The sequence below is a fragment of the Coturnix japonica genome, chromosome 37 (genome assembly GCF_054131305.1).
Source record: "Coturnix japonica strain WE chromosome 37, WE-NBRP24, whole genome shotgun sequence".
In the NCBI taxonomy this organism is placed as follows: Eukaryota; Metazoa; Chordata; class Aves; order Galliformes; family Phasianidae; genus Coturnix; species Coturnix japonica.
In genome coordinates, this window is record NC_140699.1 from 3355487 (window position 1) to 3368101 (window position 12615).

General features: G+C 50.1%; 2 protein-coding genes across 2 annotated transcripts in view; one reads left to right on the plus strand and one right to left on the minus strand.

Moving 5' to 3' along the window:
• On the minus strand, positions 1–7007 carry LOC146754946 (uncharacterized). Its single transcript, XM_085526575.1, has 17 exons — positions 6913–7007; positions 6665–6785; positions 6400–6479; positions 5719–6194; positions 5339–5450; positions 4938–5027; positions 4593–4697; positions 4257–4409; positions 3948–4099; positions 3533–3680; positions 3230–3367; positions 2934–3110; positions 2522–2677; positions 2269–2370; positions 2049–2151; positions 1751–1810; positions 1–1484 (listed from the first exon to the last, which is right to left on the minus strand). Exons 2-17 carry the CDS (start codon positions 6750–6752, stop codon positions 1336–1338), a joined length of 2289 nt encoding a protein of 762 aa, XP_085382701.1. The 5' UTR covers positions 6753–6785; positions 6913–7007; the 3' UTR covers positions 1–1335.
• Positions 6885–12615, plus strand: part of LOC146754947 (obscurin-like protein 1) — a 21881-nt gene continuing 16150 nt past the window's right edge. Inside the window, exon 1 of the mRNA XM_085526500.1 lies at positions 6885–6918. Coding sequence (XP_085382626.1) covers positions 6885–6918 — 34 coding nt within the window. The remainder of the gene's footprint in view (positions 6919–12615) is intronic.

Here is a 12615-nt window from a genome sequence, read left to right on the forward strand (position 1 = left end):
TAAAGGTATGATTTTTATTAATAAACTGAGTGTTAGCAGCTGTCAGAAGAATGAATGTGTCACACACAGAGGTAAACTCCCACAGCAAAACTAGATGTAACATTTCCTATCTGTGTTTCATCCTCACAGGAAAAGCCTTTCTTCGCAAGATCTCCTGGAAGAGAGATGGTAAGAGACATGAAAACTGAAGGATCCGAGCACAGCTCTCCAGTAGCTCCCTCTGTACGTAGATGGTCGCAGAGACAAAAGGTCAAGTCCACTTTTGGAGGGAGCTTGGTGATGTTTACCACTAACATTACACCACCTTCAGGTAAGTCTGCTCGCTTTCACATCCTTACAAAAGTGCATGAAATGGATCAGCATCCGCTTCTTTGGTTGACTGTTGCTTTTACTCTGAGGTCAAGTGATACAGGCTTTGCTGGTGATCTTCTCTACTCTATTGCTGTGGGTTTTTAAAATTACTATTTTTCTGCTTCAAAACATGCAACTTTGGCACTGTTTTCCCATTTCCAACAATGCAGTGAAATCCCGGTCTCATTTGGATGACAATAAGATGAACCACACTGCATTCTGAAGAGTACAAAACATGCTTGCTCTCTCCTTGGTTCTTGTGCACGGGGACACTAACACCAATTCAGTTCAAAGGAGAAATTTCCTCCAGTGACTCTTGTCCCCATGTCTTCCTTCATCTTCCATTATTTTGTTGTTGTGTTGCTGTTATTAGTAGTATTAGAAACAGTATTGTTGTTAATGAAGAGTCTAATGTCATCAAAGAAAGTTTGCAGAATCCTTTCTAATCCGGTTTTGAATTGCAAACTCAAAAGCAAAGATCTTGAATTCTGGATTCCTGGCTCTCCAAGACATAGGCAAAGAAAATGTGTTTCTTTGTCTTTTTCCACATGACACTTATGTCCAGGCACACAGCACTATAAGCAAGCAGGAGCTTTGCTGCCCAGCATTCCGGCTTTGCAAAAGCTAGAATAAACCACAACTTTTCTGCTTGCTTGTTTAAGTTCCAAGAACTCATATGAGGAGTTACAATTTAGTCAGTGTAATTATGATCAGTTCTGCATCTGTGTGCATACGTGCTGCTCTCTAGTGGTCATATTCTCCAGATCTTCCTTCCAAAGGCTTTCAATTGTGCTTTTCAATTTAATTAATCGCTAACTACAGACCCAGTTCTAACCAGCTTGGTTCCTGTTCTTTCTTCCAAGATGTCTGTGCTCCAAGGCTCCCGCTGTTGTTCAGGGGGTCTGTCTTGCGTGACAGGAACACATGTCCCAGCAACGTTGCTGTACAGGTGTCCTAGCAACGTTAATGAACAAGAATTATCCCTCAGAAGGCTATGCAGGACCAGCGGAAAAGTGCTGGGAGCCTTCTCCGTGCTGGTGCCGCCTTCTGCCTTTGGTGTCTCAGCTTCTGGATGGTCTCAGATGCCATAGAACAGACTGTCAGATGGGGGTCATCTTCCAAAGGCTGAAGGGCTGCAACAGAAGGAAACAGAGCAGAGATGGGACCCCCAGTCTACAGAGAGCCACCAGCTTCCACTCTGGGCCTTGACAGCCCCACTCCTTGCTTTTCCTGGCCAGGAGGAGCACGGGAGACTGACGGGTCAGTGGAAGACACTGCTCAGGACTGCCATGAATGCTCCTCTGCCCCTGCAGCATTTCCTTGCAGCAGGGCAAAGCACAGCTGCATGCTGCCCAGCTCTGCCCCCAGCCCCAACACACACAGCACTGCCCTCACTCACCACTGCAGAGTTCATTCAGCATCTCCTCACTCTGCTCCCTGGCGTGCTTCCCAATCAGCCCTAGGGAAAGAGCTCTGTCAGACACCCACTCCCCAACATGCTGCCAGAAGCTCAGACCCCAACCCCGCCAGCCCAGCTGCTTCCCCTTCCATGCTGCAGGCAGGGACGGCACCTGAGGGGGGACCTGAGCAAGGCACCCACTGTGGCTACCGGCACGGGCAGGCTGTACCTGGGGGCTTCAGGGCTGTGCCTTCCTGCCAGGGCAGGGCCCAAAGAGGGACGCAGGGGTTGGGCTCACCAATGAATCTGACAGCCTCGCATCGCAAGGAGGCCTGAGAATCCTCCAGGTATGGCAGGTTCTGCTGCAGGTACCCTTCCACTCCCTTTCTGTCCTGCTGCAGCTGAAGAAGAGAACAAGAGCATGGGGCTTGCAGAGCAGCCACAGCTGCTGCTGCAACCCCTCCTCCAGCATCCCCTTTCCCCCAGCAAAAAGGTGGGGGCTGTGAGATTGTCCTCACCAAACACTTCATGATCCCCACTGTGTTCTTCTGCTGGGTCTGCTGCTTGAGCTCCTTCCACTTCAGGAACTTTGCACAGGACACAAGGGCTTTCCCAGATGCCTGCAGAACAACAGATGCAGGGACATGGCACCACACACACAGACACACATCCCAGTGTCTGAATGCTTGCTGAACTTGCTCTCAATTGCACATCACAGCTGAACTGTCAGCACACCACTGCCTGCACACTGCTCAGCTCTGAAATTCGTACCTGTGCTACGCTCAGGGTCTCGTCACTCATGTGAAAGAGCAGAGGGTGCAGGGCCCTGCGCACGATCTTCTTCATGCTTCCCTTCTGAGACCACAGCACAGCATCCATCACATCCATGAAGAGGCGGATGGAACCTTCTCGCACTTCAGATGATGCCTGAGGGAGAACAGGAGGACCTCAGACCTCAGCAGCACACTCTCACTGCCCATGGTGAGCATGAGTGTAGGCTGAGCCCCAGCACAGGGGCCTGACATCACCAAGAACAACCAAGCTGCACTAGCAGGGACACGGCCAGCAGTGCTACAGAGCCCACAGGACATGTCATTCCTGAGAGCCCAGAGAAGGAAAGAAAGGAGAAGACGCTCCTGTCAAGCACCCACCCGCAGAGCTCAGCCTCCCACAACAGACTTACGTGATTAAAAAGAGGCAGGATCTTCTCAGCCAGCTCCAGAGCAAACGGACTGGCATGCCTCTTCCCCAGATGGTGCATTGCATTCCTGAAGATATTCAGCACCTTCACAGTAATGGCTGTGTTGGCAAACAGCAGGTTCTCCATGACGCCTGGAAGCAGGGCCCGGATTTCAATTGCCTGTACAAAACACACAATTTCCTTTCCATCAGGAGGACAGATGCCAAGGCACAGTGTTGCCCATTGCCCCAGCGCCAGGCTGTCAACATGAGGCCTTCGTTTGACAAGGTCCTGCTCACCGTCTCAGGTCTATCAGACAGCAGCACGAGACGTCTGAGCACCAGCCAGAGCACTGGCAGGCTTTCCACATTCAGAAGCTTCTGGAGCAGTGCTGGCTTACACAGCTCCTTCACCAGCTCTTCAGTGGGAGGCATCGCCTGAAACCAACACAGCAGTGAGAGGCAGGCAGAGGCAGCAGGACATCCTGCACCCTGCAGCTCCTGGCTGCTCTGGCAGCTCAAGGCAGGGCACTAGGGAGACACAGCCCAGCCTGAGCTACCAGTGCTCTGTAGGAGAGCACGGTGCATTGTCCAGTAACTCACAGTCAAGCGAAGGAGGCCCAACTCCTCTGTGCTGATGCTCAATATCTCACACAGCTGTTGGTCCTGTAGAACACTGCTGAGCTCATCCCAGATCCGCTTGGATGCTTCCAGCAGGGTCAGCACACTCTTCAGTATGTCCAGGGTAGTGCTATAAACAGAGAGCAATGCTGCGTCAGCAGGGCTGCCTTAGCCACAGCACCATGGCTCAGGCAGGAGCCTGATGGGGGGCTCTGGGCTGCCATGGTTGGTATTGGCTGCTGCAGCCCTGAGCTGCCCACCAGCACTGGAAAGCACAGTGGGATGGAGGGCCTGCTCCTTGGGATGTCCTGCAGCTTTCCTTGGCTCTGGCAGCCAGACCATTTCTGAGCCCTGCTCTTCACATGGAACAAATGTGTGGGGCTGTCTGGGCTGATACCTGTCATTCTGTGGGAGGTCGGTCAACACACTCCTCAGCACATCCCTGGGAAACTGGACGGTCAGCATATCCAGCACTGAGAGCAGGATCTGCTGAACTGATGTGCTCTGGATCTTCAGGTTGGCGTGGATGAATCCCAGAATCTCTGGCACCTGTTGTGAGAACACAGGGAGACTGCTGCTGCCACTGGACTGCAGCCATTTGCCTCCCAGGCTGTGTTATTACTGCCCTTCCCACAGCTCATTGCTGCCTTCAAATGGCTTCAGTTCCCAAGAGCTGTGGCGGGCAGGGTTGCCTCACTCTGCTTACATCCATCAGCCAGGTGCCAGGGTTTCTCCGAAGCACATCCAGCATAGTCTCAGCCCACTTCTTCTCATCAAAACCATAGTCCCCAATGATCTTCTCCAGGGTTACAAGGGCAATGTCTGTCCTCTGAGAAGGGGCAAGGTTTTTTCCAAGGGGCTGCAGTAAGAAGGAAAAAAGGAGGGAAGGCATGTTAAACAGAATGAGAGAATAGCATCTGGAGCAGGATGAGCACAGGCAAAAGGAAGGATAAAGACCCTCCCTTCATGTCAAAAGCATTCTGAGGGTTCACACCTGAGCCGCAGCTTTTCTCACAGGTACACAATTTTCATGTCTCCTTACCTGCTGCCAGAAACTGCTGGTCATGAAGCCACTAAGCTTCCAGATGCGCCCCAAAGCCCTCTCACACACAGCCTGTGTCTTGGAGATGCTGAAAGGCAGCAGCACCTGTGAGGAGAGGAGCTGCTGGTTAGCCTGGGAGCTGCTGATGCCCACTGCAGGTCTGCTGAGCTCCTAGCTGGAATCACAGCATCCATCCAGGCTTCCCCTGAGCTTAAGCCAAGCCCATCATGGGGCTACTGCCGCCAGGGTCCCTTGCTGGCTCCAACTACTGCCAGTGCCGTTTCCATGGAGTGGGATAAACTACTAGAAGGGAGCTGTGGGGGCAGAACTTCACAATAGACAGACCTCCAAGATTCCCTGCAGCCGACTCTTGACACTGGCAATGGGACAGACATCTAGCACAATCTGCAGCATGTCGTCCATAGCTTCCAGGGTCTGTAAAGAGAACAGTGGGTTGTGGAAGTCTTTCAGGGTTTCCTTTCATACCCAGTAGACTGCTGTGAACCCCTCTGGCTGCCAAGGAAGGATACCCACAGATCTGTGCACAGGGGCACCCTGCAAGGCTGCTGCACTCAGAGCAGGCTACAACACAGGGTGTTTTGCCAAGCCCAAGGCAAGAGTGAGAGGGGTGAGGGCAAGCAAGGCTGCTACCTTGTCCCACAAACATCTTGATAGATCTCTGGACACAAGTAATGCAAGCGGCAGCCCAGAGGCATGGGGTCAACAGTAGATTGCCCAGTACATACCTGGTTGTAGAGGGAAATGTTCAAGGCCCTGGCTGGAGGAAGATAGAAGACGATGCTGCAGCACACCTTGAAGAGATGGAGTATTTCTTCCTCTGTAACTGCATTAACTGTGCTGCAATTAGAGAGACACTGATGCTAGGAGCGGTGCCTGGGTGCTGAGGCAGGGCTGGAACAGGTCCTCCCCTGGGCAAGGCTCCCTGAGAGGGATGGGGAGCCCTGCCAGGAGGTGCCTCCTCCCCTACGGGGCTGCTCTGGGTCAGAGGACAGTCCTGATGTCACCAGCTTTGGGGCGAGGGCCAAGACTTAGTGGGGAGCTGCATCAGGGCCACCAGGATGGTGCCTGGGGGATGTGCTGGCAAAAGCAGGGGCTGGGCAGGTACCTCAAGGCAGCAATGGTGTTCATGCAGCAGTATCTCAGGTCGGTGCTCAGCTGCTCCATGGGCTCCTCACGCAACAGAACCTGCAAAGCACAATCAGGATGGCACCTGGCAGCTGCCAGCACCCAGCAACAGCAAACCTGCCACCGGCCGCTAGGGCCTGAGTCGCCCCAGTGGCCCTTGACAAACACTGGCACACTGGTGCTGCTGTCCACCTCCACTGCTGAGCTCTCAGCAGCACCTGGAGTCCCATCTGGGGCACTTGGGTGTCTGTGCATCATTTCCCTGCCTCCCTCTCCCCCTGTCCTGTCCTTCTCACAGGGTGCAGCTACCTGGGTGCCATGTCCCCTCACCTCAATCTTCTTGCACTGATTTTTCAGCAAGCAGAAGATATCATGGCTCAGTGTGAGGCTCGTCTGTCCAGCCATGCTGCACAGTATACAAATGGAATTGAGGAACTGCAGCTTCTGCACCAGATCCTGGCAAGCACACAGAGACCGAGGAGTGTGAGTGGGGACAGCCATGGCCAGGGGGACCAGGCGTTGTGGGGTGTGGAGCAGCACAGGACAGCTGCAGGACAGCAGCAGCTCTGCCCGGCCATCAGCCCTCCTGCAGCCTGAAGGCAGAGCCAGAGGGACCGTCTGGAGATGCAGGTATAGCCACGATGGAGTTGGCTGCTCTTACCATTTCCATGCTGATGGTGTTGGCTTGGATGAAGTCCACTGCCTCCTGTTCCACATCAGACAGAGGCAGCAATTCAGCATCTGAGCAAGGAGAGAGAGCAGTGCTATAGAGGGGCCAAAGGCAGGCGGGAGCAGAAGGAGCTCTGCCCTCTCCGGCCCTGGGCTCGCTCCCCTGGCACAGTCTGCCTGTGACAAGGGTTCCTGGTGTGGAGCAGGGGGCACTCGCTGCCCCAGCCCTGCCCACCCCGCTTTAGAACCTCACTCACCAGCATGCAGAGGCATCACCTCCGTAACTTGGTAGGGCTCCGCTGGAGATCTTCTGTCCTGGGGAGCCCCACTCTCCTCCCCAGCCATGCACGCGACGCCCATCACAGCAGCTGTGACGTGCTGGAACAGAACGGAAACACATTTCTGTTTTCTGTATTCACACAGCACAGTATGGGTACAATTCGTCAGAACTACCCTCGCATACCCTGCGGCAAAACCATGTGCGGGGACAAAATGTGGCACGTACCTGGCAGTGAGATCACTTCAAGCTATCTGCAGCAGTTCCTTGTCGCTTTGCTCAGATGGAATGAGAGCAAAAGCTGCACCGAGGCAGTGGGCGGAGGGTGAGGAGAGGAGAGAGAAAGAGCAGGTCAGTGAGCAGGGCTAAGACATCCATGGAATAACACACACAGCACAACTGTCCCACCCACTTGCTGCAAGACATGCTGAGTCTCAGGCTACGTGATGCCTGTCCGCCCAGCAACTTTACAATGCTTCCACTACTGAGCAAAGACAATGGAAGAAGCACGGGACAGGTGCCAACTTTACTGATACCCCCTTTGGAACGTGTGTACCAGGGGAAAATTACGTCTGATGGTCAAGAGTAAGCAATACGGTGCTGTGAGCTCAAACAGCCAGCAGTTCTCAACACCTCACTGCCCACCCATTTATCCCACGCCAGCTCAACTTACCTACAAGCTGCTGCACACGACAGTGTGAAGAAAAAGGCAATAAAGGCAATAACTAAAGGCACTAACTAAAGGCACTAACTAAAGGTACTAACTAAAGGCACTAACTAACAACACTAACTAACAACACTAACAACACTAACTAACAACACTAACAACACTAACTAACAACACTAACTAACAACACTAACAACACTAACTAACAGCACTAACGGCACTAAAGGCACAAGACCAACAAGACAACCAACCACTCCGACCACTAGCTCACCCACAAAGGAACACAGAACGCACCGCTCCTCCCCTCATTCCAGCCGCTTATGACATCACCAACGGCCAACAGCCTGGTCCACCATGACCCCCCACAAGGCGGGGAGCCAAGACCACGTGGTCACATCTGATTCCAACACGGCACCACAACATTCCAGGACTCAGTGTGGGCTTGGAATTCTATCCTGGTGTGGCAGCGCAATGGGAGGTGTTAGGGCACAGCTGAAGAGCTGACAGACAACGGACGTTTCCAAAGGAGGGTGCCAGATTAACTCTCAGCATTCTCTTGCGGGGCTCTTAGGAATGCTTCAAACCCATTTTCACTGCCTAGCTCATTTCTAGAAAGTCCAGTTGAGAAATGCTCACTTTGTCTGGGGAACGCCTCAATGCATCATGAATTAAAAATAAAATAAAATGGGCACGTGACCCTATGAAACTTACCTCTCTGCTCTTGCTGTCAGCCAGACACCTCAGATGAGCATGACGTGTCCCTGCTCATGAATGAAGATCCACCCAAGTCTGTGTTCCTCTCTGCTCCATCTCTGGGTCTAAAAGAAACACAGACAGAGATGATTGCAAGATCCTTTGTGCAGACGAAAGACACGGGTGCACACGAATTCTGATTAGCAAGAAATACTACAGTCCCAATGGACTGCTGTGGTAGTACTTGAATCCTCCTTTGGGGCTGGAGCTCAACAGGTCACACATCAGAAATAACACAAAGTGCATCTGGAAGATGTGTCTCAAAGCCCAGAAAATCCAACACGGGAGGGGGCTGGACAGTGGACCACAAGTGTCCATTTCCATTGCAGCTCCCTGTAGAGAACAGCACCAATCAGCAGGTGTGAGTCAATTCATTCACAAGCTGCACAATGATTCTGTTCTTTAAATGATAAAAATAACACACAAATCCTGACCAAAAAGTTGGGAGTTAATAACGACCAAAGAGGTTCCTGTTCCTACGCCTCATCCTCTCACCCCAACTCCTGGGTGATGCCCACAGGCTTCAAGACAGCTCTCAAATCCATTGAACTCCAGTCACAGAACTCCATCAAAAAGGATGTCACACATGTGACACTTACATACATTTTGCATCAGAAACAGTGACGCCAGCAGGGGCAGAGAGGTGACTGTCCCCCTGTACTCAGCACTGGTGAGGCCACAACTCGAATTCTCTGTCCAGTTTGTGGCCCCTCACTGCAAAAAAGACACTGAGGCATTGGAACGTGTTCAAAGAAGGGCAACAAAGCTGGTGAGGGGTCTGGAGCACAATGGGGCCATATGAGGAGAGGCTGCAGGAGATGGGAATGTCCAGCCTGGAGAAGAGATGGCTCAGGGGAGACCTCCTTGCTCTCTATAACTTCCTGAAGGGAGGTTGCAGTGAGCTGGGGGTCGACCTCTTCTCTCGTGTCATTACTGATAGAACTAGAGGGAATGGTTTCAAGCTGCGGCAGGAGAGGTTCAGGCTGGACATTAGGAAATATTACTTCTCAGAAAGGGTGGCCAGGCACTGGAATGGACTGCCCAGGGAGGTGGTGGAGTCACCCACCCTGGGGGTGTTCAAGGAACGTCTGCAGAAATCCCTGCTGAAATCCTGACCTCTGCCACAGGTGGCTGAGTTACACAAAAGCTGTGTCCTTGGTTCCCGGCCTTACCTTCTCATGCCGTTCATCTTGCTCTGCAGCTCCTGTTCTGAATAGTCTTCTTATATTCCCATGTGATGTACCCTGAAATACATCATTTAGTGAGTCTGAACAAAACATAAGACATTAATTGGAACTGTGAAGAAATGTTTTTTGCACTTTACTTGGAGGATGTTACATGCTATACCTTCTTTTCTCAATTGTAACACATGATTTTTTATAAAAAGAAACATAGCAAGTCAGCTTTTCAGTGTTTTCACCAAGTGTTGATGAAACTTGGTGAAATACAACTTTAGAAAAAGGTAATTTGAAAATTTAAATATTCTTATCAGAATCTCTGCTGTTAGTTACCGTTCCAATGTTCTGATTTGATGATGATTCTCTCAGAGCTGTTTTGTCACTCCCCACCTCAAATGCACTTCAAGTGCTTTAGGAGCATCACTGGAATTTTGAATGAACTCGATATATTTTAGCAAAGCTGCTACAGATGCACGACTGCAGTACTTTGGAAAAATATAATCTTGATTGAATGCTGAACAGTGTTATTTAATTATAATCCAGGTAATTAAATTAATTAAACCAAGGAAATCACCTCCCAGTCAGTCAGCTCCCACCAGGGAAATCGCTTCCCTGCCAAGCAGATGCAACCAACACAAGCTGCTACATCACTCTAGGGCCCCACTGAGTCTTCCCAAGGGGTCTCCAAAGGCTTCCCTGTTGACTTCTGGGAACCTGAGAACACTCACATGGAAGCCAGTGCCCCCTAATGTGCCCCAGAGGTTTCTCAGGGCCCCGCAATTAGCTCTACAGACATCCAGACATGCCCCAGAGCAAGTATGTGTGCTGTGGGGAGCCCAAGAGACATTCCAGAGTATCCTAGTACTCCTCAGTGAGCTCAAGGGTTCTTCACCTGTCTCTAAATATGCCATACTTGACTTTGTTTTCTCTTCTGGAGCTTAGTTCTCAGCTTTGCTTTCTCATGCCATTTATCATTCAGTTTAGAGATTATTTTAACTAAAATATTTTAATCCACCATATTTTCTGAAAACTAAGAATTGATCCCGCTCAAGGAAACAGAAGAGAAAAACATCACCCACAAGCTGCAGATATTTACCTCGACTTCTCTACATGCCATCCCCAGTGTGCTTTTCAACTCACCTTGCACAGTGACCCTGGCTTTTGTTTCAGAGTCCTCTGTCTCACAGGTGTACTCCCCGCTGTCCTTGGCAGTAGAGTCATGGATGATCAGAATGGCCCCAGTTCCCTCCTGCTGCAAGTCGTACTTCTGGCTTTTTCTGATTGCTTTGCCATCCTTGTACCACCTGATGCTCACATCAGGTTTCGACAGCTCACAGCTCAGCCCTACTGCTGCTGTCTTATCCTCCAGCTGTTTTGTTACCTCCGTAGGTTTTTCTGAAAGAAAACATGCTTTTTGAGTAACATACACTTAGGGTAGGATGCCTCTCTCAAAATACACGCATCTACATGCTGGAGAAAAGTTAGAGAGGCACTTGCAACAGACGCCATCCTACAGCCAGCAGTAATCTGTAAAGTACAGACAATAGAATTCCAGGCACCATTAATTCTCTCTTAAATCTACCCCATTGAGGATGATGAACCATGTCTGAAAACTGCCTCTTCCTTCTCTCCACTGATCACACTGGGAGCCTCAGATGATGCTCTCAGATGCACATGTTCTAGATAGGAATTTGTTGTACAGCTAGATGATGTGAAGGCCATCCCTTCAGCTTATACTTAGAGGATATTTGCTCCCACAGTTGCCTCAACAGATCATTCCTGATTTACTGGTAATGGAACAAGCTGTAGTGAGATGCTCATTGCCAACACTACCCCAGTGCTTTGGGTAGTTCTCACATTTGTGTAAAATGGTTCCTCCTTTTACTTATTTTTAAGAGAAATTCTCAGTGCTTCAAGGTTCAAGTAGAAGGTTGCTATTCACTTTAACCATATTATCAGTTAGCTCTCACGACAGTCTTATCAGAAGACAGTTGAAGGACTCAGACCCCAGAATCTCTCCCATCTCATTACCTTTCACAGACATAAGACATTAATTGGAACTGTGAAGAAATGTTTTTTGCACTTTACTTGGAGGATGTTACATGCTATACCTTCTTTTCTCAATTGTAACACATGATTTTTTATAAAAAGAAACATAGCAAGTCAGCTTTTCAGTGTGCACATTGATGAAACTTGGTGAAATACAACTTCAGAAAAAGGTAATTTGAAAATTTGAATATTCTTTTCAGAATCTCTGCTATTAGTTACCGTTCCCATGTTCTGATTTGATGATGATTCTCTCAGAGCTGTTTTGTCACTCCCCACCTCAAATGCACTTCAAGTGCTTTAGGAGCATCACTGGAATTTTGAATAAACTCGATATATTTTAGCAAAGCTGCTACAGATGCATGACTGAAGTACTTTGGAAAAATATAATCTTGATTGAATGCTGAACAGTGTTATTTAATTATAATCCAGGTAATTAAATTAATTAAACCAAGGAAATCACCTCCCAGTCAGTCAGCTCCCACCAGGGAAATCGCTTCCCTGCCAAGCAGATGGAACCAACACAAGCTGCTACATCACTCTAGGGCCCCACTGAGTCTTCCCAAGGGGTCTCCAAAGGCTTCCCTGTTGACTTCTGGGAACCTGAGAACACTCACATGGAAGCCAGTTCCCCCTAATGTGCCCCAGAGGTTTCTCAGGGCCCGCAATTAGCTCTACAGACATCCAGACATGCCCCAGAGCAAGTATGTGTGCTGTAGGGAGCCCAAGAGACATTCCAGAGCACCCTAGTACTCCTCAGTGCGCTCAAGGGTTCTTCACCTGTCTCTAAATATGCCCTACTGGACTTCATTGGTTATCAGCCCTCCTTGGTTATCAGCTTTGCTTTCTCATGCCATGTATCTCACTCCACAGCTTTTGCTCAGAATATTCTTTCTTGCATTCCCACATTCCAACAGAATCACAGAATTGTAGGGGTTGGAAGGGACCTCTAGAGATCATCGAGTCCAACCCCCCTGCCAATGCAGGCTCCCTACACCACGTTGCACAGGTAGGTGTTCAGGCGGGTCTTGAATATCTCCAGAGAAGGAGACTCCACCACCTCCCTGGGCAGCCTGTTCCAGTGCTCCGTCACCCTCACCATAAAGAAGTTATAGTGCACATTCATGTGGAACTTCCTATGCACAAGTTTCAGCCCATTACCCCTAGTCCTGTCCCCACGCACTACTGAAAAGAGATCAGCCGTGCCACTATGGCCCCCACACCTCAGGTATTTATAAACCTGGATCAAATCCCCTCTCAGCACCACCAATGACAACCCTCTGCACT

Coding starts and splice junctions, on each gene's coding strand:
- LOC146754946 (XM_085526575.1), bottom strand. CDS start 6,752: ATGGCTGGGGAGGAGAGTGGGGCTCCCCAGGACAGAAGATCTCCAGCG. Junction 4,698..4,937: donor GGCTGCAGGGAATCTTGGAG/GTCTGTCTATTG, acceptor CTCTCCTCACAG/GTGCTGCTGCCTTTCAGCAT. Junction 1,811..2,048: donor CGAGGCTGTCAGATTCATTG/GTGAGCCCAACC, acceptor CTCTTTCCCTAG/GGCTGATTGGGAAGCACGCC.